This window comes from Kogia breviceps, chromosome 15 (assembly GCF_026419965.1).
Source record: "Kogia breviceps isolate mKogBre1 chromosome 15, mKogBre1 haplotype 1, whole genome shotgun sequence".
Lineage (NCBI taxonomy): Eukaryota > Metazoa > Chordata > Mammalia > Artiodactyla > Physeteridae > Kogia > Kogia breviceps.
In genome coordinates this window covers 63,757,097-63,783,107 of record NC_081324.1, presented here as the reverse complement: position 1 = coordinate 63,783,107, position 26,011 = coordinate 63,757,097, and the positions used below count along the sequence as shown (strand labels likewise).

At 50.7% G+C, this 26,011-nt stretch overlaps 1 protein-coding gene across 2 annotated transcripts; it reads right to left on the bottom strand.

Annotated features, from left to right (window-relative positions):
• Positions 1–2,074: 2,074 nt before the first annotated feature.
• SLC25A1 (solute carrier family 25 member 1) lies at positions 2,075–5,819 on the bottom strand. 2 transcript variants are annotated; one of them, XM_067015083.1, is made up of 9 exons: positions 5,284–5,819; positions 4,440–4,547; positions 4,272–4,371; positions 4,048–4,186; positions 3,585–3,669; positions 3,337–3,441; positions 3,130–3,245; positions 2,980–3,053; positions 2,075–2,755 (listed from the first exon to the last, which is right to left on the bottom strand). In XM_067015083.1, exons 4-9 carry the CDS (start codon positions 4,177–4,179, stop codon positions 2,641–2,643), a joined length of 627 nt encoding a protein of 208 aa, XP_066871184.1. In that variant the 5' UTR covers positions 4,180–4,186; positions 4,272–4,371; positions 4,440–4,547; positions 5,284–5,819; the 3' UTR covers positions 2,075–2,640. The 2 variants fall into 2 exon arrangements, with proteins under 2 accessions (XP_066871184.1, XP_066871183.1); XM_067015082.1 differs by having other exon boundaries at positions 5,199–5,644.
• Positions 5,820–26,011: the final 20,192 nt, after the last annotated feature.

Below are 26,011 nucleotides of genomic sequence, written 5' to 3'. Positions count from 1 at the left end.
TCAAGATGATGCCAGATGGTGAAGGCTGCCTGAGGCTGAGTGGCTTCTAGCTGGGCACAGAGGCTCTGGCTGTGGGCAGCATATAGTGACCTGGAGTCTCCACACTCAGCTCATGTCTCTCCTCTGATATGCAGACCCAGTCACCTCCTGGGGCTCTCCCTGGCCCTGGCCTGTGTGTCCAGGTTGGTGGGGCATCACACTGGAAGTTGATTCTTTTGCCTCCCGACTGCTCAAAGATCTGCCCACGTCATTCTGCCCCTTTGCCCCAGTGCTGCAAAGGCAAGGTCCCCTGCCATCGGCCTCCTCCCTGCAGCCTTCAAGATCTTGGTTAAATGCAGCTGGGCTCCCTCCAGGCATCTGCCTGCCTCTCTAGCCACTCCACCTGCTCACTTCCCTCCAGCCTTGCTGGTCTTCTCTCAGCTCAGAGACCCCGCCCCTCCCTCCACCCCCCCCTCCTCCCCTCCACCCCCCCCCCACCCCCCCCAGCCCCCCCACCCCCCCCACCTCATTCTCAGTTCCAGGAACTGAGGCTGCCAACTTATTCCAGCTACGTGTGAACAGGCAGGGCCAGGGTGGGGGACCAGTGGTCCACTGGAGCTGGTGGCTTCTCTAGGCTCACAGCCCCAGGGGACACAGGCCCAGCTCAACCAACTTTTCTGGCTGGGTTACCTGCTGTCCACCATGTGCTGTGTGGCACGAGAGGGGTCCCCATGCCCTTCTTTCAGTTCAGTGTAGCCTGTCCCCTTCCTCCTCGTGAAAGGGGATGGGACTGGACTCAGGGTGCAGTCAGTGAGCAGACGCCATTCCTAGAGGTCAGAATTCCAGGACACTGAGTCCCCTCAGGGCCCATCTGCTGGGTTCTGCCCGCTCTAGGAACTCCCTGGGACCCTGGGGCACTGCCAGCAGTCTCCCGTGAGGGTTCACTCTGTGCAAAGAATTGTTCTAAGTGCCTTACAGACATTACATCATTCCAGCCTCATAGCCCACTGGAGTGGGTTCTTGTGTCACCTCATTTCACAGGTTGGGAAATGAAGATTAGGTGGATTGCCTCAGCCTGTGAACAGGCAAGCTTTGCTGCTGGGCCCTCTCTCCTCCATCTCCTGTGAGCACTGAGGGCACACAGCCTGTCCTTCAAAACCACATTCTCTTGCACCCTCAAGCCCACCCTTGACCCCCAGATCTGCCCCAGACACCAGGTGCTGTGTGAGGTTGCTGGGGTGGGGGACTCTCCCAGGAACAGGACCTGCTTGCTGGGAGTCTCCTGCGGGCAGGTTATTTCCCAGTCTGAGCTAAGCCCTTTGTGTGGCTTTTGTCGTGTAGTCCCTTGGGCAGGAAGGTCCTTCGGCCCCCTCACAGCCTGGGGCACTGGCTTATCCCATCCTGTTCACACCTCCTCCACCTGGCCTGTGGCTGGTGGTTCCCAGCCAGATCTGGGCCACAGGGGCCCTCCACTTCAGGGTTCTTTGGCCCCCATGCTGGGCTGGGCTCCCAGCTGTGCCTAGGCCCCGGGATAGGGGGTCTTCAGCAAGAGGAACACCTTCCTGAGGTTCAGAGCTGTGGGGTGAGGGCTCTAAGTGCCCACCCCTTCCTGCCCCAGGGCTGCTACCTCCCAGCCTAAGTGAAGGATTAAGAAAAGGATCTCCTGCTCAGAGTCTCAGGGGACCAAAAACCGGTGACCCCAAAGCAGTGCCCCTCAAGCAGACGTCACAGGGAAACCATGAGGGGGTAAGCTGGGCTGTGCCACAGGCTGCAGGACAGACAAGAGCCCGAGAACACTGTCTCCAGGCGCAGCCACCAGCGTGGGGCAGCTCTCCTCTGCCCACTCAATGTTGCCTGCCAGGTGACCCTGAAGGATTTTGCCCCCAGGCCACAGGCAAGGGGCAAACATCTGGAGGCCAGATGTTCCTTGGCCTGGTGCCAGGCCTCCCAAGGGGCTAAAATTGTGGCCAGAGCTCGCTTCCCCACCAGCCTGCCTGGCCCCAACAGTGTCCTTGGGTGAGGAGTGGGCCTGCCCTTGGCAGAGGCGTGGCCACCACTGCCCACCCACAGATGGGCTGACACAGGGAGAGGAGGCTGCAACAGGATCCAGTTTATTCTGCCTTGGAAGGGTGGTCCTGAGAGTGGCAGGTGCCACCCTGTCCTGGGCGGAGGGAGGGCCTAAGGGCTGGTTAAGGCCAGTGGTGGGAGAAGCGGGGGGTACGCAGCCCCTGGAATGCAGTGAGGCCAGGCTGAGGCCCGGAGGCAGCTGTGGTAGGCCGGGGTGATGCCCCTGCTGCCCAGGGTGGAAGGCACCGGGCTGGGACCAGGCCATGGCTACAGGGCCGTGACCCAGGCCACACGGGCACCCCGGGAAGTGGGGCACAGGGTCACAGGACACGAAACATGAAACACAGGCATACGAGTAAGCACGTGGACAAGTGGGCACAGATTCACAGGCCAGAGGAACACCCGGTCTCAGCTGGACACATGGACACCATGGTGGTATCACACAGACCACAGGGGACACATGGACTCGACGGCCACAGGGGACAGCCCTGGGCCATGGACTGTGAGGGACAGGGGAAGGGGGCCTTTTGGCACGACTGCACTGGAATTGTGAGAAGGGGGCGCTGGGGGCAGCCCATGTGCAGACCCCGGGGCTCAGTCCGTCTTCCACACTTTGTTGAGCAGCTTCACCACCTCGTCATAGATGACGAACACGATGGCCACGTCCAGGCACACACGTCCCAGGCGGGGGACGGTGCCCTTGTAGAACCTGAGGGGGGAGGGTGAAGAGAAGATGAAGCCAGTGTGTCTGGAAAGTGTGTGTGGGGGGGCGGTGTCCAGAGATCGAAGGGAGGAGCAAGAGCAGAAAGAGCAGACTCCCTGGGGACAGGACAAGGGGAGGGCCTGGGGTGGGTGGACAGGAGGTGGGGTGTGGCCCAGGTAGAAGGCGGGGGCCTGGGGTGGGGACGGCAGCCCTGCCCCTCCCCCACTCACGCCTTGGGCCCCTCCTTCCTTAGGATCTGCAGGCCGCAGTCCCATGTGTTGCGGTACTTGTGCGCCTCCAAGCCCTGCAGAACACCAGCAGCTGCGAGATTCAGCAGCCAGTCCCACCCCTTTCCGGCCCCGCCCCCGTCCCGCCCCCACCTGCATCCGGGTCTTGATCACGTCTAGAGGAGTGTTTCCGAAGACACTGGCTGCGCCCGCGATGGCTCCAAACACACCAGTGATGAGCGGGTTCATGGGCTTGTTGGGGTTGTCCCCTGGATGGGCATGAGGGCTGCGGTCAGAAGGGGACGGAGGACAAGGGCTGGGTTCCAGGCCTGGAGGTAGGGTCTTGGGGCACAGACGCACCTCGGTACCAGTTGCGCAAGGAGGTCATGACGAAGAAGCGAATGGCCTGGTTGGATCCCTGTTTCAGCACGGTGGCCGTGAGGCCCTGGTACGTCCCCTTCAGCCCTGGGGCGGGCAGGCACTGCGGTCACACTGACGCCTCCAGGCCCGGGCCCGCAGGAGCGCCAAGGCAGGAAGGGGAGGTGCTGGCCCTTTCCAGCTGGACCCAGGTTCCTAACCCCACCTGAGGGGAAGGCTGAGTGGCTCACCTTGTTCCCGCACAATCTCCCTGACCCCGTGGAAGAATCCTCTATATTTGGGGCTGGGGGAGGTCTGGTCATGGATGAACTTCACCTGAGGAAGAGGGAAGCAAAGGCGCTGGCTCCCAAGGGTCAAGGCAAGGGCACACCTGGCCTCTGAGACACGTGGCCCCAGGAGCAAGAGGGCCGCCTTACCAAGGAGCCTCCACTGTCATGTCTGCTGGTTTTTCCCACAACTTAGGCAGCAAACACGTGTTACCTTATGGTTTGTGCTCGTAAATTTTTTAAGACCTTGTCTTCCCACTGCCTCCACAATAGAGTCCAGTCCACAGAAGGCTCTTCCAGCGGGCCTCCTGCTCCAGGCTTCCCAGGCAGACCCCTGCCCACCTTGATGGTCTCCACCGGGCACAAGACCACCACCCCGCCCACCCCAGCACTCTCTCACGCCTGTCCCCTACCGAGACCTGCCCACCTTGATGGTCTCCATGGGGCACACGACCACCACGGCCTCGGCCACACCAGCGCCCAGGCCGCACAGCAGCCCACGTGTGCTGTCCAACCGTCCCTGGGCGTCCCGCATGTGGTTGCTGAGAAACTCGAACATCCCGAACCTGGGGTGGGAAGCAGAGGCATGAGAGGGGCCGCCGCGGGTCCGGGACTCCCTCCCGCGGCCCCAGGGCCCCGAGCCCGCCTCACCTGACGGCCGCCTTCGGAATGGAGCCGTAGAGCAGGGAGCTGAGGCCGCGGTACAGGCCCAGGACGCCATGGTTGCGGACTGTCTGCCGCACGCAGTCCCCTGGGGGAGGGGGTGGTCAGCGACCCCACCCTCCGGCCTGCCCGCCCCCGCCGGCCGCCCCGACTCACCGATGCCCCGGTAGCGCGGCGGGTGCGAGCGCTCGTCCAGCTGTAGCTGCGTCTTTACATACTCGGTGGGGAAGGTGATGCAGATTTCGATGCCACCCGCCAGGCCGCCTGCGGGGAAGGACCGAGACCCGGACCACGCTGAGACCCCTCCCCCTCCCTGCCGGCGTGCCCCTCCCCCGCCCCCGCCCGGACTTTGCCCGCCGCCCGGGAGCCGGGCCCACGCCCCCCCCGCGGTCCTAGCGGGGCGCCCGGGGGGACACGCGGAGGGGCCCGGGCCCGCCCGGAAGCGCGGCAGAGCCGGTGTCCCGGGCCCACCCAGAAACGCGGCGGGGTCGGGTGGGGGTCGGGGTCCGCGTGCGCGTGCCCCACCTGCCAGGATCGCCTTCCCCGGGTGCGTGAGTGCGGCCTTCCCAGGCGCGGGCGCGCCAGCCGCCAGAGCGCGGGGCGCGGCCATGGCGGGTGGGGTGGGGGACCCGGCGGTGGCCTCGGGTCCGAGCTCCTGCGCTCGGTCGTGGCGGCGGCGGCGGCTCCGGTTATGGGCCGGGGCGGGGCGGCCGCGTCCCTCCGGGGCTCCGCCCTGCGTAGTCCGAGCCCGGCCCCGCCCCCGGGCCGCCCGGAGCCCGCGGGAAACTAAGGCCGGGTGGGTCGGCGGCCCAGCCAATGGCCGAGCGGGCACGACTAGGCACCGCCCCCCTAGCCCCGCCCCCGGGGCGCGTGGGGCCGCCCCCTCCCTACCGGGAGGGCGGGGCCGCCCCTCACCCAACAGGTCGCGAGGCCGCCGCGGGATTCCGGGATCCAGGCGGCGCACACGGTGGGGAGAAGACCCCTGACAAGCCCTGCTCACCGAGAGGCTCCGCAGCTCTTCTGGCCCCTTCCGCCCACGCCAGCACCGGCGGGGAAGCTCGGCCGGGATAAACAGACTTTCATTTAATGTGCGAGTTACACGTTCTGTCCAGCGGGTCCGCGAAGTGACCCGGGGGGTGGGGGCAGCTCTGCCAGCGCGGAGTGGACAGGGCGCCGTTCCCCTGCTCCTGGGAGTACTTGCGCTCGACTCCCCAAGAGTGCAGATTCCAGCCAGAGGGCCGGGAGGTCGGAGTCCACCTCCTGCGCGGCGGCCACAGCGGTTGCCTCGGGCAGTCAGTGGCTGCCCCAGGCTCCGGGCGACTTGGAGGCTGCCGTCACTGGGCTTCAGCAAAATAAATGACGTCCAGGCGTCCCGCCTCCTGTGGGTTCTCTGCGCTTCTGGGGTGACGCGCTCCTTGGGGAGGTCAGTGACCCGTAGAGGGTGCTGCACCCGGCGCCCTACCCGCGGAAGCTGCACAAGGGAGCCGGCGGGGCAGGTCGGGCCTACAGCGGGCCTGCTGTCAGCGTAAAGGCGGCCTGCGGAAGGAGAGGCCCAGGGTGAGGACTCCTGCTGCCCCCGAGGGGCCAGGGGTCTAAGGAGCAGGGTTCAGGCCAGCCCAGACCACACAGAGGCTGCAGGGATGTTGGGAGTTGCTGTTGTGGGGCCCCTGGAGGGCTGGCCAGGCTGTAACCTAGTCCCCACACAGACACCTACTTAGCTCAGTGGGCTGCATCCATGCATGCCCATCAAAATATTAAGAAACAGACTGACATTAATGCTGGGTGGGCCTGAGTATGGAAGACACAGGTGTGGGAGCCCTGAGGCTCCGTGCTGCCTGCCCACACACTTCAGGCCTGTGTCCCTCCTGCAGCCTCTGTGCAGGGGACACCAACTGCTCTGTCTGCTCACGGCCAGGCCGGCCAGGCAGCTTTCCAGTGCACAGCAAGCGCAGGCTTGTTGCCCGGGGCCAGGGGGTGACAGCAGTATTTGTGGCTGGGCAGCTGCCAGGCATGCAGATCTGGGAAGATGAGGCCATGCCAGTCCAGCAGTCCTGGAGCACTGACCTTTGTCCTCCTCGTCCATCCCACCCTGCCCGAAACCCAGCCAGGGAAGGGCCCAGCCGCCGCTGCAGCCCTGTGCCTTCAAGTGGGCACTTGGCCGCCAAGGCACCGGAATGGTGGACAGTGACAGCAGTCCATGGGTGCAGCTGAGTCCTCCTCTGGACATGGGGACACTGCCAAGACAAGGCAGTGCTTCCTGCTTTCAGCCAGTCCAGGCTGCCCATCCTTCTTAAGGAGACCAGTCACCTGACACCTGGGACTCACCCCCCACCCCAGCCATCTGAGGACAAGCTGCCCCCCACCCTTCCTCCAGGCATTCGCAGATGCTGCCCGTGCAGTGCTCACAGGACTGTGCAGACACATGGACAGGGAGGGAAGAGGGTGAGGCATAGCCATGGGGCTGCAGGATGGACACACTGTGTTCTCCAGACAAGAGCAACTGTGTGTTTGGGACTCCAAACAAGCACCTGAGTGAGAAGAAAGTCATGTGTCTGGCACATACTCAGATCTGGGAGACCAGACCAGCCTGGACCAAGCAGAGACAGCCCTCCCCTCCCTCCATGAGACCAGGGCTGAGGCGAGGAGCTGAACAGTCTGAGCTGGGCCCATGGACTCCCCTGGGAGAGCCCACGGGGTTGTTCCAGGAGGGTTGGCCCTCAAGCTTCCCGGATGAGTCGAGAGGCCCAGGCCCCGGTTTTCCACTTGGGAAGGGGCCCTGGCCTTCTTGTCTGGGCCCTCGGCCTCACAGCACTGTCCAGTTGGCCAGGCCCCCCACCGCCTGAGCAGCCCCCCTCTAACGCCCTCAGCTTGTCCCAGACAAACTCCTGTCCTGCCCTCCAGCGGTCTCTGCTTTAGTCTTCCCCATCAGTGATGATAACCCTCTGTTTCTGATGTTCAAGCACCAAAGCAGTCATCCTCGGCTTCTGTCACTCCACACCCAATCCATATGCACGTGGGGATGGCCGCCCCCTCACCCTGAAGGATCACTGATGGCCTCTCACTCGAGTCAGCTCCACCTGAGGGCTCCCAGCTCCCACCCCTGAAGCCTGTTCTCAGCAGCAGGCCCCTCACCTCAGGTCTCAGGTCCCAATGTATGACCTGAGGCCTGATGACAGCCTGTGCCCCCCGCCCCTACCCCCAAGGCCCTTCTTTGAACACTTGGCATGTTCCTGCCTTCACCTGCCCTGGCCGCTGACCCTCCCTTCAAATGTCCCCAAGACCAGGCCCCTGGATTCCTCTGGGCACTGCTCAGGGCCACCTTCTCACTGAGCTGCCTTGATGGCTCCACTGTGAAGCTCCACTGGCACCGTGGCCCCCGCACCTGCCCCACCCCCAAAACTCATCCCCTTTCAAACACTGTGTCTGTCACCTGTCAACCTCACTGAATGTGAATTCAACCGAATAGGGTTTTTCTGTTTTGCCCACTGATAACCATTACCTGGAATAATGCCCAGCATACAGTAGGTGCTCAAACATTTGCTGAACGGTGAGTGTTCTATTTGCCAGCCTCCGGGCTGCTTCAATACCCTCCACTGTTTGCTTTACAATTCATTTCTAGAACTTCTACGCAATAGGAAATCTCGTGTCACCGGACCTCGGTGGCACGCACCTTCACAGGCTCACAGGTCCCCGAGTCCTGGGACTCATTAAGTCCCCCCAGGCACCTGCCCCTCAGTTGTGGGGGGCAGGGCTGGGGCTTGAGCTCCACGGGAAACACTGCTGAGCAGGGTCACATCTCCAGGCTGCCCTGACTAACCCCACCCCCTGACCACAGCCAAGGGAGGCCCAGGCCCTGCACACCATGGCATCCACCTGTGAACCACCCGACAGCAAAGCGTAACTACAGCACCAGCACGAAGGCCCCACCCTTCTAAAGGTCTCCAGAGGTCCCCCTCCTGGAATGTTGCACGGCCTCTGTCCCTAAGGCCCCAAGGGTGTGGCTATGGCTCTGTCACCACCAGCCCAGTGGTCTCAGCAAGTCACCCAAGGGTGATCCCATGGGGACTGACAGGGCTTTTGAAGGTCCCAGGATACAAGAGAGGGGAGGGCACTTGGAAAACCCCAAATACCAGCTGGCAATGGGGCCCAGAATGTCTCATATGCCAGTTGGGGTTCATTTACAGAGGGGTCATCTGCCTACCCTCTGGGTGACAACCGCCCCTTTGTCTGCAGTGCTTAAGCGCCAACGCCGGAACAGCAGCATTGGGGCTTTCACAGGTGGATTCTGAACAAGCGGAGACCTGGTGGGCTGCACGAAGCTGGCGGGGGGACGTGGGGGAGCATCTAACCCACAGGCCAGGCGGGTGTTGGAGAAGTGGGGTGAGGAGGACTCCCTGTTCCTGCCAGGCCTGCTCAGGGGACGGGGGTGGGTTTCGGGTGTGCAAAGGGTTTGACAGGGTCCCCGGGGCCGTCCATGCGGGTGGCGCTGATGATTATCTTAACTGTGCTTGTGCTCCCGGCACATACTGTGTGCACCCATGATGCTGATGTCAGGAAGTGAAGAAAGAGCCCCTTGTTCTTTCTTTCTTTTTTTTTTTTTTTTTGAGAGTTCTGTTTTATTCGGCGGAAATTTTTAGGACTTCAAGCCCAGGAGGCAGCATCTCAAGTAACCCTGAGCGAACTGCTCTGAGGAGATGGGGGAGCCAGGATACATAGGAGTTTTGCAACAAAGGGCAGGTAGTCTGCATGTCAAAAGATTACTGTTAATTAAAGGAAACCAGATATCTCAAGTTAAGGAATTTAGTGCTTTTCCATGTATGGGAAGATGCAAGAGTCTGGAGCCCCTTGTTCTTGAGCAGAAAGAGGCTTTGCTCCAAAGGGCTCTGGCGAGGCCATCGGGCTACAGGCCTCTCCAGGGCTGACCGGGAGGACCACCGCCAGCAGAGACAGCTTCTTGGAGCTTTCCCACCTCCCCGCCTGTGGCATGCAGCACAAGTTTTCTTGGAGCAAGAGGCAGAAAACACAGATAAAAGTAATCACCACCCAGAGATAACTGGTCGCTACCCTGGGGTGTGATCTTGGCCCGTGTTTTCTGTGTGATGTGTCACCAGCAACCCCTGGACCCACACACTCACACATACAGATGGGGTTGTGCTGTTTCCCATTGAAACTGGAAACACCCTCTCCTGTAGCTCTGTCTGTTCATTCTGGACAGCAGGGTAGGTACAGTCGTGACATACATACTGTTTAATTACTGCCTTGCTACTGATTGGACATTTTACTCTTTTATTAAACAATGCTTCACACATTCGTTGAAGCTAAACTGTGTGCACATCTTTACAAACTTTTTCCCACTCACAGATGATTCTGATATTGTCAGAGAGCTTCGAGAATCTTCCTGCCAACTGACCACAGAAAACCAACAATGCCAACTGACACTGATTATGCCAATAAGGTGATACGATTTTAGAAAATACTTTAAGTTGGGATGCTACTTATAACACTGATAATTCCATGCTATTAGGACAATTTCCGGAGCCGATTAACCAACATGGGGTTCCCCTAGGCCTTTGCTTACAGGGTTCTCCTAGTCATCCCAGAGGACAAGGCAGGCTGAGGGTGTGGGGGGTGACCAGGGTGGAAGGCAGGTGGGCATGAAACCAAGTTCCCCCACAACCCAGCTCCTCTGCCGAGTTTATTTTATTTATTTATTTTTAAGGAGTGTTTATTTATTTATTTATTTATTTATTTATTTATTTATGGCTGCATTGGGTCTTTGTTGCCACGTGCGGGCTTTCTCTAGTTGTGGTGAGCAGGGACTACTCTTTGTTGCGGTGTGCGGGCTTCTCATTGCGGTGGCTTCTCTTGTTGTGGAGCATGGGCTCTAGGCGTGCGGGCTTCAGTAGTCGTGGCTCATGGGCTCTAGAGCACTGCCTCAGTAGTTGTGGTGCACGGGCTTAGTTGCTCCATGGCATGTGGGATCTTCCCAGACCAGGGATTGAATCCATGTCCCCTGCATTGGCAGATGGATTCTTAACCACTGCACCACCAGGGAAGTCCCCTCTGCCGAGTTTATGATGAACCTCTCTGTCCAAAATGTTCCCAGTATTCCCTTTTCTTGTTCAACACCTGTTCCCTCAAGATTGATGCGTATCAAAGAAAAGGGGGGACTGAAACCGAGCACGACCCTGTGGGGCCCTCCCAGGCACAAAAGCCTTTCCGTGTCCCTGCTTCCTGTTTGTAGGAAAATGGCTTCAGCCTCTTAGACCTTCCCTGAGTTCCAAAGGGCAGGTTCAATTATTGATACTAATTAGAGAGTGAGGGAATGCAGAAAGCAGCAACAGTGCAGCATGGGGCAGGGGCCCAGCTCCTCCTCATGGGAGGCACATAACAGTCTGACATATACCTCTGAGTGCTTCTGCAAGGACTAAGGCCCCCACCCAGGTGGAGGATGGTGACTTCAGGCTGAGCACAAGCAGTGGACCCCAGACTGGTAAGAATCATAAGACTGATGATTGAGATTCTGGGAACACCACCCTGTTACCTCCCCACCAACCAATCAGAGGAAGGTCACATACCCTGCAGACCTCCCCCCAAATTTTACCTATAAAATCTCTTACCCAGGACTTCCCTGGTGGTGCAATGGTTAAGAATCCACCTGCCAATACAGGGGACACAGGTTTGAGCCCTGGTCCAGGAAGATCCCACATGTCGCGGAGCAACTAAGCCCCTGTGCCACAACTACTGAGCCTGTGAGCCACAGCTACTGAGCCCATGTGCCTTAGAGCCTGTGCTCCACACAAGAGAAGCCACCACAATGAGAAGCCTGCGCACCACAACAAAGAGTAGCCCCCGCTTGCCGCAACTAGAGAAAGCCCGCGTGCAGCAACAAAGATCCAATGCAGCCAAAAATAAATAAAAACCAAACAAACAAACAAAACAACTCTTACCTGGGGGAGGGATGGATTGGGAGCTTGGGATTAGCAGATACAATACATATACATGTATCCAATCTTTTTTAGATTCTTTTCCCATATAGGTCTACTTGATCTTTTTTGTAATTTTCTGTTTTGTGCCAGATAATCCCGGTACCCACAGTCTGTCTGGGCAGGTCTAGCTCTTACTAACGGGGTCTCATTTCCTTACACATTTTGTCAGTGTTTTTATGACAAGCTCAGTTTTTCTTGGAATGGTATCTGTCAGAATTCTTTGAAGACTTGCTTGAAGGTAGGTTCTCCTTAAGAGGACTTGTGGGGCTTCCCTGGTGGTGCAGTGGTTAAGAATCCACCTGCCAATGGAGGGGACACGGGTTTGAGCCCTGGTCCAGGAAGATCCCACATACCGCAGAGCAACTAAGCGCATGTACCACAACTACTGAGCCTGCGCTTCTAGAGCCCGCGAGCCACAACTAGTGAGCCCACATGCCACAACTACTGAAGCCCACATGCCTAGAGCCCGTGCTCCGCAACGAGAAGCCACCATAATGAGAAGCCCGCACACTGCAACAAAGAGTAGCTCCCGCTCATTGCAACGAGAGAAAGCCTGCGCGCAGCAACGAAGACACAACGCAGCCAAAAATAAATAAATGTATAAATAAATTTATTTTAAAAAAGAGGACTTGTGTTTGGCAGAAATTGGAAATTGTTTTAAACTTAAATTCCTTACTTGAGGGTTTTTTAATACATGAATTTGTGCTACAACCACCTGAGGGCCGGCTTGCCAGGCCCAGTTTTGTCCTCTTAATCTAGCACCGTGGTTGCAAAGAGCTCTTTCTGTTCCTTTTCGCCCACTAGGCGAGGCTGGAACAGCCTTACTCATCCTTGCACTGACCAGGGACACTTTTGTCAGCCTCTGCGTCCTGTAGGGAGTGACAGCCACAGCTCAGTTCAACAGGGTTGGGCAAAAGTCAATCATGTCCCTCTTCCTTCCCAGAGTTTTTTACCTCAGGCTTCTTTGCTTACTTGCCAGCCCACTGATTCAATTTGTATGTTTCACCCTACATTTTACGTTTTTCTGGTGACAGGTTTGTGGGTGCCTCATCTGCCGCAGGGACAAACCTAGGCTATTTTCGCCTGCACAGAAAACCATGTCTGTGTGAGGCTGTCGGTCACAGGAAGGACCACAAGAATACGAAGGTCCCTGCGTCTTCAGGAAGTACTGTGCCCAGGGAGGCGACACAGAGTCAGGCCCACCTTTCAGTGCTTTTTGTGCTAATATTTATAAAGGAGGTTGGCCAACAGCAGGACAGAATATCCTGGTCGCCTCAGGCCCATTAATGCCGGCATCCTGTAATCAATCAGGGTTTACGATTCCATTAAAATATAATTTCACATTCTGTAATTTACTGAACAGCATCTCCAAGTTTCAACAGACACACAGCCCTAATGTAATACCACAGGCCTTGGAAGCCTTTCTGGCCTACAAAATACACCTTTCAGTTAAATCTTGATAGCAGGATTTAGGGTGTGAACGCACCATAATCTGTCTAATCAAGACTTTAAAGTGAAGACAAGTACTGGTGAGGCGGTGCGGAAGCACGCTGCCAACCCTGCGGGGTTGCCATGTGGTCGCTTCTGCCCTGCCCGCCACTCCCCACCACGTCTCCAGGGGGTCCTCCTTGCCATAGGATCCAATGTTTGTTCACCGTGATTTCCAGAGTCTATCATGCATGGGACATACCAGCCCTGACACGTGCTCGCTCCCTTGTAGGGGACTCGCGGGCAAAGAGAAGTCGGGAGGGTGGCTTCCCAAGAGGAGTGGGACTCAGGCTGAAGGACACAGGCAGGTTCAAGTGAGGGGCGGCGGCAGCGGGAAGGGTCGGACTGAAGGCTCAGGAGGGCATGGGAAGACCGGCCTCACCTGTAGAGGCTGGTGGGGGTGAGACAGGTTGTAAGGGAAGGTCCGGTGAGTTTGGGACCTGCTGTCGTGGCCAAGTTTCTGGGGTTTGTCGGAGGTGGGAGAGAAAGAGCAGCCGGCTCTGAGGATGTCTGACCGCTGACCTTCACCCCCAGCTGTGGATGTGAGCCGCTTCTGAGGAGCCCACCCTGTAAGAGGCCACCTGTACTCTGGACACCCTGAGATGCGGGGCCTCCCCAAGGCGTCTCTAATGATCTGATAGGACCGCTGGGGGATGGAGGGGGCAGCACGGAGGTAAGCACAGGGATCACTGGACTGGGAGTGGGACTGCAGCATAGAGGTGCCCACTGGTGTAGATTCCTTCTTGCCATCCTGCCATCTGTCACTTCCTGAACGCTCACAGCATTTAAAATACACACTGGCTGTTTTGAGGGCAAAAATGAATTTCTACCGTCTGAGTGGACACTGGGTGTCCAACCCAAGGTCAGCTCAAGAAAGTGCTTCCCTTAAGGGGACCTTCTGTAGTGAGCTTCCACTGCAGACCTGAAGCATCGGTCACCCCCAAAGCACTGCTCAGAGGCCCTGCGGGGACTGTCCCAGGGCGGGGTGGGGGTGTGGGGTGGGGCGCGGCTGTGAGTACCAGTCTCGGTGACAACGCAAGGGGAGCTTTCTCTAGTTGTGGCGAGCGGAGGCTACTCTTCATTGCAGTGCATGGGCTTCTCATTGAGGTGGCTTCTCTTGTTGTGGAGCAGGGGCTCTAGACATGTGGGCTTCAGTAGTTGTGGCACATGGGCTCAGTAGTTGTAGCTTGCGGGCTCTAGAGAGCAGGCTCAGTAGTTGTGGCGCATGGGCTTAGTTGCTCTGTGGCATGTGGGATCTTCCCGGATCAAGGCTTAAACTTGTGTCCCCTGCATTGGTAGGTGGATTCTTAACCACTGTGCCACCAGGGAAGTCCCTGTAAGTGTCTTTAGACCTCGGTTGGGAGAGATGACTTGGAGAGCACAGCACCTGCTTCTCCAGCCCCTATCCCGGGGCTCCACGCTGGAGGGGAGCTGTGTGTGCTCAGGGCTGTGGCGGGGACGGTGCGGAGAGGCCGGGGGGGACGAGGAGAAGGTGGGGGAAGAGTTCGTTTCAGCTGCAGGGGGCCTGCAGGTGGGCGGAAAGGGAGGTGAGCCCTCAAACTACACGCCTCAGGTCCACGCTCTGAAAAGCTAAAGTTAATAACACCGCGTCTGACAGAACAAGACAGTCTGTCAGAGGCTCGCGTCACTCACTGACCCACTGAACAGCAACAGAACAGCAAGACCCAGCGCCAGGACCCCTGGGGATGGCCAGTTCCAGCACATTGGCTGGGTCCCTTCCCTTCTCTGGGCTCCACTAGGATCTTGGAGACTCTTCCAGCCCCACCGCCCTGCTCTCTTGGAAACGCTGCCAGGGCAGGCAGCAGACAGGATCTCATAGCAAGACAGTTGATCGTGGCAAAGGCCTGAGTTGTTCAAGGTTGTGCTGGGGACGTGAGACTCTTCAAGAATCGGAGAAAGGACAGTGGACGAGAGGCCACCCCTGCTCTCATCAGAAAAGCTTCAAGTTCCTTTCATCGAGTGGAGAGGTGTCACAGCTAAAAAAGTCTGAGAAACTCACAAGTAGAAGTGGATCAGAGACATGAAACAAGGGTCAGGGAGGCCAAGCGGAGGAAACGGGTATGGACTTGGGGGACAGTGGGTCCGGCTGGGCAGAGAGAAGGGGGAATCCCAGAGATTCAGGCAAGCCGAGGGAGATCAGGAAGGAAGTGGGGCTGACGCAGCGAGAGCAGGGGCTCCTGTCGGTCAACACGGGGGGCCTGGAATCCTCACCTACGAGCACCTTAGGTAAATGGGAGCTTAGGAAAGTTCTCCTTGATGGGTGGTGGGGGCCGAGGACCTAACAAAGGGCTGTTCCTGCCCAGGTGACGAGGGCCTAGTGCACTGCAGGCGTGAGCTTTGCTATAGCTGGGCGGTGGCAACAAGAACGGAATGGGGGCGCGGACGGAGGCCTATTAATGTATGAGGCTTCTGATGAAATAAAATTCATATTTTAAGGCAAGACAAGCAACCTTTAAATAAAATTTTTTCTCTGCCCATTTGAGCCTCCTCCCTCCCCTCCACTGTACATTGTGCATCTGCATTAGCATGAACCAGACTCCCCAATGGCAGAAATACCTGCTCAACCGCAAAGATCAATTTTTCTCCTTCTGGTGCCAGCCATGTAACTCCTTAGGAGGTAACATTCCTTTCTCAGTTCTGCTAAGGGGTCATGATGATCCAACCCTGGCCTTGTAGGTGCAGATGTCCTTGGCGGACTTTATGTACAAGGCCACTATATCATTTCCCTTAAAGACAGTGATTGGTGCAGAATAGACTGGTCAGACGACCTGGGGAGATACTGGGCTGGAGTTCTCAGCTTAAATACTTAAATACTTAAATACTTAATAATGTCACTAGCTATACTTCTGCCTAGTTTACAAGATTATTGTTTCTTTTCTTTTTAAAAATAAATTTATTTATTTATTTTTGGCTGCGTTGGCTCTTCATTGTGGCACACAGGCTTTCTCCAGGTGTGGCGAGCGGGGGCTACTCTTCATTGCGGTGCGCAGGCTTCTCACTTCAGTGGCTTCTCTTGTTGCAGAGCATGGGCTCTAGGCATGCGGGCTTCAGTAGTTGTGGCACGTGGGATCAGCAGTTGTGGCTCATGGGCTCTAGAGCGCAGGCTCAGTAGTTGTGGCGCACAGGCTTAGTTGCTCTGTGGCATGTGGGATCTTCCCAGACCAGGACTTGAACCTGTGTCCCTTGCATTGTAAGGCGGATCCTTTTTTTTTTTTTTTAAATATTTGAATTTTATTTTATTTTTTATACAGCAGGTTCTTATTAGTTATCTATTTTATACATATTAGTGTATATATGTCAATCCCAATCTCCCAATTCATCACACCATCACCACCCACCCCGCCACTTTCCCCCTTGGTATCCATATGTTTGTTCTCTACATCTATGTCTCTATTTCTGCCCTGCAAACTGGTTCATCTGTACCATTTTTCTAGGTCCACATATATGCGTTAATATACGATATTTGTTTTTCTCTTTCTGTCAGGCAGATTCTTAACCACTGTGCCACCAGGGAAGCCCAAGATTATTGTTTCTTTCATGACCAAATGTGTGACTGAGCCTCTGATAAAAATAATGATGACTAGAAGACCTGAAACAACTGACCAAATACATATTTCTGTAAGATCAGGGATTGTAATAGTGTAGCTCTAGATGTGGGAAGAAGCAACAACAGGGCAATAACAGACTAGTAGGACAGGCGGCCTGGAGGCCTTGGGCTACTGTTAGTTAACAGGGTCTAGTCTGGTAACAGAACATTGAGTGGCCTATCAAGGAAATCCTCGCCTGACCTGGGAATGAGCATTCCTAACACCGTGGGACAAATTGGTCATGAAATGCCTCTCAAACCTTGGTCAAAATTAAGGCTGAAAGGGAAGGGACTGTAACATAGAGAATGTTGCCCACTACCCCAGTTCTACAAGAATCAAGTCATTAACCACTGCTGACCTACCTGAAAGGAATTCAGGGTGAAGATCGGGATGAAGCACTTTGTGCTCTGGGAAAACTAGCAGAACTGGCCCTCAGAGACTTAGATATTTACAGGAGAAATTTTAAATGAATTTTTATTGCCTCTTCCCATACTTAGAAAAGCACTAAAACTATTAACTAACGTAATGCGTTCCTCGTGAATAGCAATAACCTTCTACCAAGCTGAGTGCTTGGTTGTACATATCCCTTTGCCAAAGTCACATATATACTGGCCTCCCCTCTTTCCTCTTTTGAAATTTTTATTTTAATTAAAAAATTTTTTAAAAATTTATATTGGAGTATAGTTGATTTACAATGTTGTGTTAGTTTCAGGTGTACAGCAAAGTGATTCGGCTATACATATATATATATATATCTTTGTCAGATTCTTTTCACATTTAGGTTATTACAGAATATTGAGTTCCCTGTGCTATATAGTAGGTCCTTGTTGGTTATCCATTTTATGTATAGTAGCGTGTATATGTTTTTTTTTTTTTTGCGGTACGCGGGCCTCTCACTGCTGTGGCCCCTCCCGTTGCGGAGCACAGGCTCCGGACGCGCAGGCTCGGCGGCCATGGCTCACGGGCCCAGCTGCTCCGCGGCATGTGGGATCTTCTGGGACTGGGGCACGAACCCGTGTCCCCTGCATCGGAAGGCGGAATCGCAACCACTGCGCCACCAGGGAAGCCCCGTGGCGTGTATATGTTAATCCCAAACTCCTAAATTATCCATACCCCCTTTCCCCTTTGGTAACCATAAATTTGTTTTCTAAGTCTGTGAGTCTGTTTCTGTTTTGTCCATCCACGTCCCCCCTTTCCTTTTTCGAACAGTCCTCAGACCTTTCTGAAAGACTGTCTCTGGGTTACAATCCTCAGGTTGGCTTGACTAAAAGTTTCCATTTCTTTCTTAGATTGACTATTGATTTTTTTAAACAGTTCCAATCATTCCATATCCCCACAAATACTTATTTTCCATTTAAAAAAAATTACCACAATCCTGGGCTTCCCTGGTGGTGTAGTGGTTGAGAGTCTGCCTGCTAATGCCGGGGACATGGGTTCGAGCCCTCGTCTGGGAAGATCCCACATGCTGCGGAACAACTAGGCCCGTGAGCCACAACTACTGAGCCTGTGCGTCTGGAGCCTGTGCTCCGCAACAAGAGAGGCTGCGATAGTGAGAGGTCTGCGCACCGCTATGAGGAGTGGCCCCCGCTCGCCACAACTAGAGAAAGCCCTCGCACAGAAACAAAGAACCAACACAGCAAAAATAAAAATAAATAAATTAATAAAAATTACCACAATCCTGATAAGTAGTTCATTGTGACTTTGATTTGCAATTTGCTAGTGACTAGTGATGCTGACCATCTTTTCATGTGCTTCTTGGCTATTTGTATATCTTCTTTAGATAAATGTCTATTCAAGTCTTTTTGCTCATTTTTAATTTATTTTTATTTTTAAATTTTATTCTATTTTTTTACATCTTTATTGGAGTATAGTTGCTTTACAATGGTGTGTTAGTTTCTGTTGTATAACAAAGTGAATCAGCTATACATATACACACCCCTTATCTCCTCCCTCTTGCGTCTCCCTCCCACCCTCCCTATCCCACCCCTCTAGGTGGACACAAAGCGCCGAGCTGATCTCCCTGTGCTATGTGGCTGTTTCCCACTAGCTATCTATTTTACATTTGGTAGTGTATATATGTCAGTGCTACTCTTTTACTTCATCCCAGCTTACCCTTCCCCCTCCTCATGTCCTCAAGTCCATTCTCTATGTCTGTGTCTTTATTCCTGTCCTATCCCTAGGTTCATCAGAATCATTTTTTTTCTTTAGATTCCATATATATGTGTTAGCATACAGTATTTGTTTTTCTCTTTCTGACTTACTTACAGTCTCTAGGCCCATCCACCTCACTACAAATAACTCAATTTAGTTTCTTTTTATGGCTGAGTAATATTCCATTGTATATATATGCCATATCTTCTTTATCCATCCATCGATGGACACCTAGGTTGCTTCCATGTTCTGGCTATTGGAAATACAGCTGCAATGAACATTGTGGTACATGACTCTTTTTGAATTATGGTTTTCTCAGGATATACTCAGTAGTGGGATTGCTGGGTCATATGGCAGTTCTATTTTTAGTTTTTTAAGGAACCTCCATACTGTTTTCCATAGTGGCTGTATCAATTTACATTCTCACCAACAGTGCAAGAGGGTTCCCTTTCTCCACACCATCTCCAGCATTTATTGTCTGTAGATTTTTTGATGATGGCCATTCTGACCCATGTGAGGTGATACCTCATTGTAGTTTTGATTTGCATTTCTCTAATGATTAGTGATGTTGAGCATCCTTTCGTGTGTTTGTTGGCAATCTGTATATCTTCTTTGGAGAATGTCTATTTAGGTCTACTGCTCAGTTTTGGATTGGGTTGTATTTTTTTTTTTAATATTGAGCTGCTTGTATATTTCAGAGATTAATCCTTTGTCATTGCTTTGTTTGCAAATATTTTCTCCCATTCTTAGGGTTGTCTTTTCATCTTGTTTATGGTTTCCTTTCCTGTGCAAAAGCTTTTAAGTTTCATTAGGTTCCATTTGTTTATTTTTATTTTTATTTCCACTTCTCTAGGAGGTGTGTCATAAAGGATCTTGCTGGGGCTTCCCTGGTGGCACAGTGGTTGAGATTCCACCTGCTGATGTAGGGGATACGGGTTTGTGCCCCGGTCCGGGAAGATCCCACATGCCGCAGAGCGGCTGGGCCAGTGAGCCATGGCCGCTAAGCCTGTGCATCCGGAGCCTGTGCTCCGCAACAGGAGAGGCCACAGCAGTGAGAGGCCCGCGTACCACAAATAAATAAATAAATAAAAAGGATCTTGCTGTGATTTATGTCATACAGTTTTCTGCCTATGTTTTCCTCTAAGAGTTTTATAGGGCCTTACGTTTAGGTTTTTAATCCATTTTGAGTTTATTTTTGTGGATGGTGTTAGGAAGTGTTCTAATTTCATTCTTTTACATGTAGCTGTCCAGTTTTCCCAGCACCACTTATTGAAGAGGCTGTCTTTTCTTCATTGTATATTCTTGCCTCCTTTATCAAAGATAAAGTGACCATAGGTGCGTGGGTTTATCTCTGGGCTTTCTATCCTGTTCCATTGATCTATATTTGTGTTTGTGCCAGCACCATACTGTCTTGATTACTGTAGCTTTGTAGTATAGTCTGAAGTCAGGGAGCCTGATTCCTTCAGCTCTGTTTTTCTTTCTCAAGATTGCTTTGGCTATTTGGGGTCTTTTGTGTTTCCATACAAATTGTGAAATTTTTTGTTCTAGTTCTGTGAAAAACACCAATGGTAGTTTGATAGGGATTGCACTGAATCTGTAGATTGCTTTGGGTAGTATAGTCATTTTCACAATGTTGATTTTTCTAATCCAAGAACATGGTATATCTCTCCATCTGTTTGTATCATCTTTAATTTCTTTCATCAGTGTCTTATAGATTTCTGCATACAGGTCTTTCGTCTCCTTAGGTAGGTTTATCCCTAGGTATTTTATTCTTTTTGTTGCAATGGTAAATGGGAGTGTTTCCTTAACTTCTCTTTCAGATTTTTCATCATTAGTGTATAGGAATGCAAGAGATTTCTGTGCATTAATTTTGTATCTTGCTACTTTACCAAGTTCATTGATTAGCTCTAGTAGTTTTCTGGCAGCATCTTTAGGATTCTCTATGTATAGTATCATGCCATCTGCAAACAGTGACAGTTTTACTTCTTCTTTTCTGATTTGGATTCCTTTTCTTTTTCTTCTCTTATTGCTGTGGCTAAAACTTCCTAAACTATGTTGACTAACAGTGGTGAGAGTGGGTAACCTTGTCTTGTTCCTGTGGAAATGGTTTCAGTTTTTCACCATTGAGAACAATGTTGGATGTGGGTTTGTCATATATGGCTTTTATTATGTTGAGGTAAGTTCCCTCTCTGCCTACTTTCTGGTTGGTTTTTATCATAAATTGATGTTGAATTATGTTAAAAGCTTTTTCTGCATCTATTGAGATGATCATATGGTTTTTCTCTTTCAATTTGTTAATATGGTTTATCACATTGATTGATTTGCGTATATTGAAGAATCCTTGCCTTCCTGGGGGTAAACCCCACTTGATCATGGTGTATAATCCTTTTAATGTGCTGTTGGATGAAGTGAGAGAGTGGCATGGACATATATATACTACCAAACATAGGGTGGATAGCTAGTGGGAAGCAGCTGCATGGCACAGGGAGATCAGCTAGGTGGTTTGTGACCACCTAGAGGGGTGGGATAGGGAGGGTGGGAGGGAGGGAGATGCAAGAGGGAGGAGATATGGGAACATATGTATAACTGATTCACTTTGGTGTAAAGCAGAAACACACCACTGTAAAGCAATTATACTCCAATAAAGATGTTAAAAAAAAAAGTGATCTGTGACTGAGCAAAGTTTAAGAACCAAATATACTACTGCTGGCTTTTTGTTCTTGTCAAATGAGGAATAAAAGAATAATTTTAAGCCTTAAAATTTTTTTATTATTTATCTGATAAGAGTAAATATAGTTACTCTTAAATATAAATAAATTTATTTATTTATTTTTGGCTGCATTGGGTCTTTGTTGCCGTGTGCAGGCTTTCTCTAGTTGTGGCGAGCAGGGGCTACTCTTTGTTGCAGTGCGTGGGCTTCTCATTGAGTTGGCTTCTCTTGTTGCGGAGCATGGGCTCTAGGCATGCAGGCTTCAGTAGTTGTGGCACATGGGCTCAGTAGTTGTGGCTCGCGGGCTCTAGAGCACAGGCTCAGTAGTTGTGGTGCACGGGCTTAGTTGCTCCACAGCATGTGGGATCTTCCCGGACCAGGGCTTGAACCCGTGTCCCCTACATTGGTAGGCGGATTCTTAACCACTGTACCACCAGGGAAGTCCCTGTGCTATTGGATTCTGTTTGCTAGTATTTTCTTGAGGATTTTTGCATCTTTTCCCCATTTTTTAATTGGGACATCTTTTTGTGGCTGAGTTGTAAACTATCTCTGTTTATTCTGGATACTAGACTTACCAGATTCATGATTTGCAAATACTTTCTCCCATTCTGTAGGTTGCCTTTTCACTTTCTTGACAATATCCTTTGATGCACTAAAGTTTAGTTCTGATAAAGTCCAATTCATCTATTTTTTCTTTTGTTGATCATGCCTTTGGCGTTGCACCTAAGAATCCATGGGCAAATTCAAAGTCATGCATATTTCCCATTTTCTTCTGAAGATTTTTATGGTTTTAGCTCTTAAATTTAGGTCTTGATCCTTTGAGTTAATTTTGTATATGGTGTGAGGTAGGGGCTCCACTCCATTATTTTGCACGTGGATGTACATTTGTTACAGAGAACAAATGGATGGTCTGAAGTTTATCCCTCATAATAAACCATTCATAATAAGTAAAGCGCCTTCCTGAGTTCTATGAGCCATTGTCTTGGACATCCAGCTGCTGTCCACAAAGAACTGGAGAACTGTGTGATATAGAAAAACCAACACCTTAGGTGTCAGAAGTGGTGTGAGAGTAAAAGAGGTTTAGCTTGGATTTTTAAATTGTTGGTTTTAACTCTGTCAGCAAAGCATAAACAAGTGACACTGTGATTTATAGTCTTTTACTTTAAAACATTTTATCAAACATGATGATCTCCCTGTAAATAGGCATGATTCCCAAAGGTATTAACAACTTTATTGAGATATAACTCACACACCATGGAACTCATTTGTTTAAAGCACGCCATTCAAATTTTTAGTTTTTCACAGGATTGTGCAGCCATGGTTATAATTTTCAACACTTTCATTACTTAAGAGGAACCTCATTGGCCGTCAATCTCCAATTGACCTTCACACTCCACCCCAAGTCTAAGCAACTACTCACCTATTTTCTGTCTTTATAGATAACTATTCTGAACATCTCATCTAAGTGGACTCGTACATCTTTCCTTTAGCTTAATATGTCCAAGGTTAATCATGGTATAGCATACGTCAGTACTTCATTTCCTTTTACCATCAAATTAATATTCCATTGTATGGACATACATTTTATTAATGTACTTATCAGCTGATGGACATTTGGACTGTTTCCACTTTTTGGCTAGAATAAACAGTGCAGCTATGAACATTCATGTATAAGTTTTTAGTAGTAATTTTTATCTTAATGTCTATTTTATCTGATATTAATATGGCCAATCCAGCTCTCTTCAGAGTACAGTCTGCATGGTATATCTTTCCCATCCTTTTACTTTCAATATATTGTGTCCTTGAATTTGTTTGTTTGTTTGTTTATTTATTGTTTCTGTTTTGTTTTTTGGCCGCACTGTGTGTCTTGTGGGAACTTCTCCAACCAGGGATTGAACCTGGGCCACAGCAGTGAAAGCCTGGAATCCTAACCACCAGTCCACCAGGGAACTCCCTATTGTGTCTTTGAATTTAAAGTTTGTCTCCTGTAGACAGCATACAGTTGGATCATGTCATTTTATAAAATATTTTGCCAATTTCTGCCTTTTTATCAGAGTGTTTGATCCATTTAATACAACTATCAATAAGGTAAGATTTACTTCTGCCATTTTGTTATTTGTTTTCTTCATGTCTTACATCTTTTTTGTTTCTTTATTCTTTCATTACTGCCTTCTTTTGTGTTAATAGATATTTTCCAATGTATCATTTCAATTACCTTGTTATTTCTTCGACTATTTTTAGTTATCTCCTTAGTGACTGCCTGAATATTACAATTAACCTCATAATTTGATTTGGATTCATACCAATATCATTTCAATAGCACACAAAACCTTTGCTCCTGTATAGCTCTGTGTCTCTTCCCTCCTTTGTACTAGTACTGTCATACAAGGTACATCTTTATATACTTTATATACATATCAACACAGATTTATAATTATTGCTCAATGTAGTTGTCTTTTAACACAGACAGGAGGAAAAAGAGTTATAAACAAAAAATACATTTACGGTCTTGTATATTTACCTATGTAGATACTTATATCAGGACTCTATTTCTTCATGTGGGTCAAGTTCTTACTTATGTCTTTTCATTTCCACCTGAAGGATTCTCATTTAGTATTTCCTACAAAGCAGATCTGTTAGAGACAAGTTCTCTCAGTTTTTGTTTACCTGGGAATGCCTTAATTTCCCCTTCAATATTTGAAGAATAGATTTGCTGGATACAGAATTTCTGCTTGACAGTCTTTTTTTTTAAAACATCTTTATTGGAGTATAATTGCTTTACAATGTTATGTTAGTTTCTGCTGTATAACAAAGTGAATCAGCTATATGTATACATATATCCCCACATCTTCTCCCTTGTGTCTCCCTCCCACCCTCCCCATCCCACCCTTCTAGGTGGTCACAAACCACCGAGCTGATCTCCCTGTGCTATGCAGCTGCTTCCCACTAGGCAGCCTTTTTTAAAAAGCACTCTGAATATCTCATCCCACCACGCTTTCTGATGAGAAATCAGTTGTTCATCTTATTGAGACCACTGTACAAAATTGGTTTGCTTCTCTTTTGCTGCTTTAATGATTCTTTGCCTTTTGATGGTTTAAATGTGATATGTCTGGGTGTAGATTTCTTTGAGCCTCCTGGTTATGTACATTAGTGGGATTTTAAAAAATCAAATTTGGCACGTTTTGGCCATTATTTCTTCAAATATTCTTTCTTCCACTTTCTCTCTCTTCCGTCTGGGACTCCCATTACATGTCTGTTGGCCCACTTGATGGTCCATAGATCTATGAGGCTCTGGCTTTTTTTTTTTTTTTAATACTTCCTAGTTCTTTATTGCTAATGATCTATGTGGTGAGATGTTGGTCTCATACTTTAGTTTTTTACATATGGTTTCCATTAGTTATTTAAACATATTTAAAATAGCTGATTTAGTCTTTTTTTTGCCACGCAATATGGCATGCAGGATCTTAGTTCCCCAACCAGGGACTGAATCCGTGCCCCCTGCATTGGGAGTGTGGAGTCTTAACCACTGGACCATCAGGAAAGTCCCCTGATTTGAAGTCTTTTAAAAAGTAACTCTATGGGACTTCCCTGGTGCCCCAGTGGTAGAGTCCGCCTTACAATGCAGGGAATGTGGGTTCGAACCCTGGTCAGGGAACTAAGATCTCACATACCATGGGGCAACTAAGTGCACGCACCACAACTACTGAGCTCGTGCGCCTCAACTAGAGAAGAAAAAACCCACATGCCACAACTAGAGAGAAGCCTGCATGCTGCATGCCTCAACAAAGATCCTGTATGCCACAACTAAAGACCTGATGCAGCCAAAAATAAATAAATTAATAATAATTTTTAAAAAGTAACTCTAATGTCTGGGCTTCTTCAGAAGTTTCTATTGACTGCTTTTTTTCCCCTGAATATGGACTATGCTTTGCTTCTTTGCATATTCTGTAATTTTTTTCCCTGAAAACTAGACATTTTAAAAGCTATGATGTGACAACTCTGGAAATCAGACACTCCCTGCCTTACCTGAGCTTATTGCTGCTGTTTGTTGGTTTAGCAAATTTCTTGAACTAATTTTGTAAAGTCTGTGTTATTTGTCATATGAGGTCAGTTAAGTCTCTACTCATTTAGCTTAGTGGCCAGTTAATGAGCTGAAAGAGATTCCTTAAATGCCTTGAATCTCAGCCTTTACTGAGAGGTTCTGCATGTGCTGAAACATGTCTTCAGTGCCCTGGAAGGCAGTTTCCAATTTTGCCTTGGCCTCCAGCCTATACTTCCTCCTTGTGCATAGCCTCGAGGTCAGTCAGAGGTGAGAGCTCAGGGCCTTGTCAATTTTCTCTTGGACCCGTGCACAGCCCTATGCATGCACAAGGCCTTCTAGATTCCCCAAAATATGTTTAAGCTTTTGAAAGCCCCCCATGAACATCTCATTCCACAACCACTTTTAAATTTTTTTGCACCCTCTGCCCACCAAAAGGGCCAGCAACATCCAAATCCTTACAGAGGGAAGCCAAAGGTAGATAGTAATTCAAGGTAATAGATGATGCACCACAGAAAATGTCCTGGTATAAAATTACTCCTTTCACGTAAGCCTTGGCAATCAGACCCAAACAATCCCTGACATGGGTGACAGCATCATGTCATTTCATGGGTAGGAGCAATGGGAATGTCCATTATCCCAGATGTGATGTGAGGTTTCCCACAAATATGCTGCCACTCCAGCTTCACCCTCAGCCCTGACAACCAGAAATAACTGAGGCTATAGGACCTCTCACTGGAAGG

What these genes read in the sequence shown, in the direction of transcription:
- SLC25A1 (XM_067015083.1), bottom strand. Translation starts at nt 4,179, where the DNA reads ATGTTCGAGTTTCTCAGCAACCACATGCGGGACGCCCAGGGACGGTTG. An exon ending in TGATCAAGACCCGGATGCAG is followed by an intron (nt 3,054 to 3,129) that starts GTGGGGGCGGGA and finishes GGTGTTCTGCAG; the next exon opens with GGCTTGGAGGCGCACAAGTA. An exon ending in AGGAAGGAGGGGCCCAAGGC is followed by an intron (nt 2,756 to 2,979) that starts GTGAGTGGGGGA and finishes CTCCCCCCTCAG; the next exon opens with GTTCTACAAGGGCACCGTCC.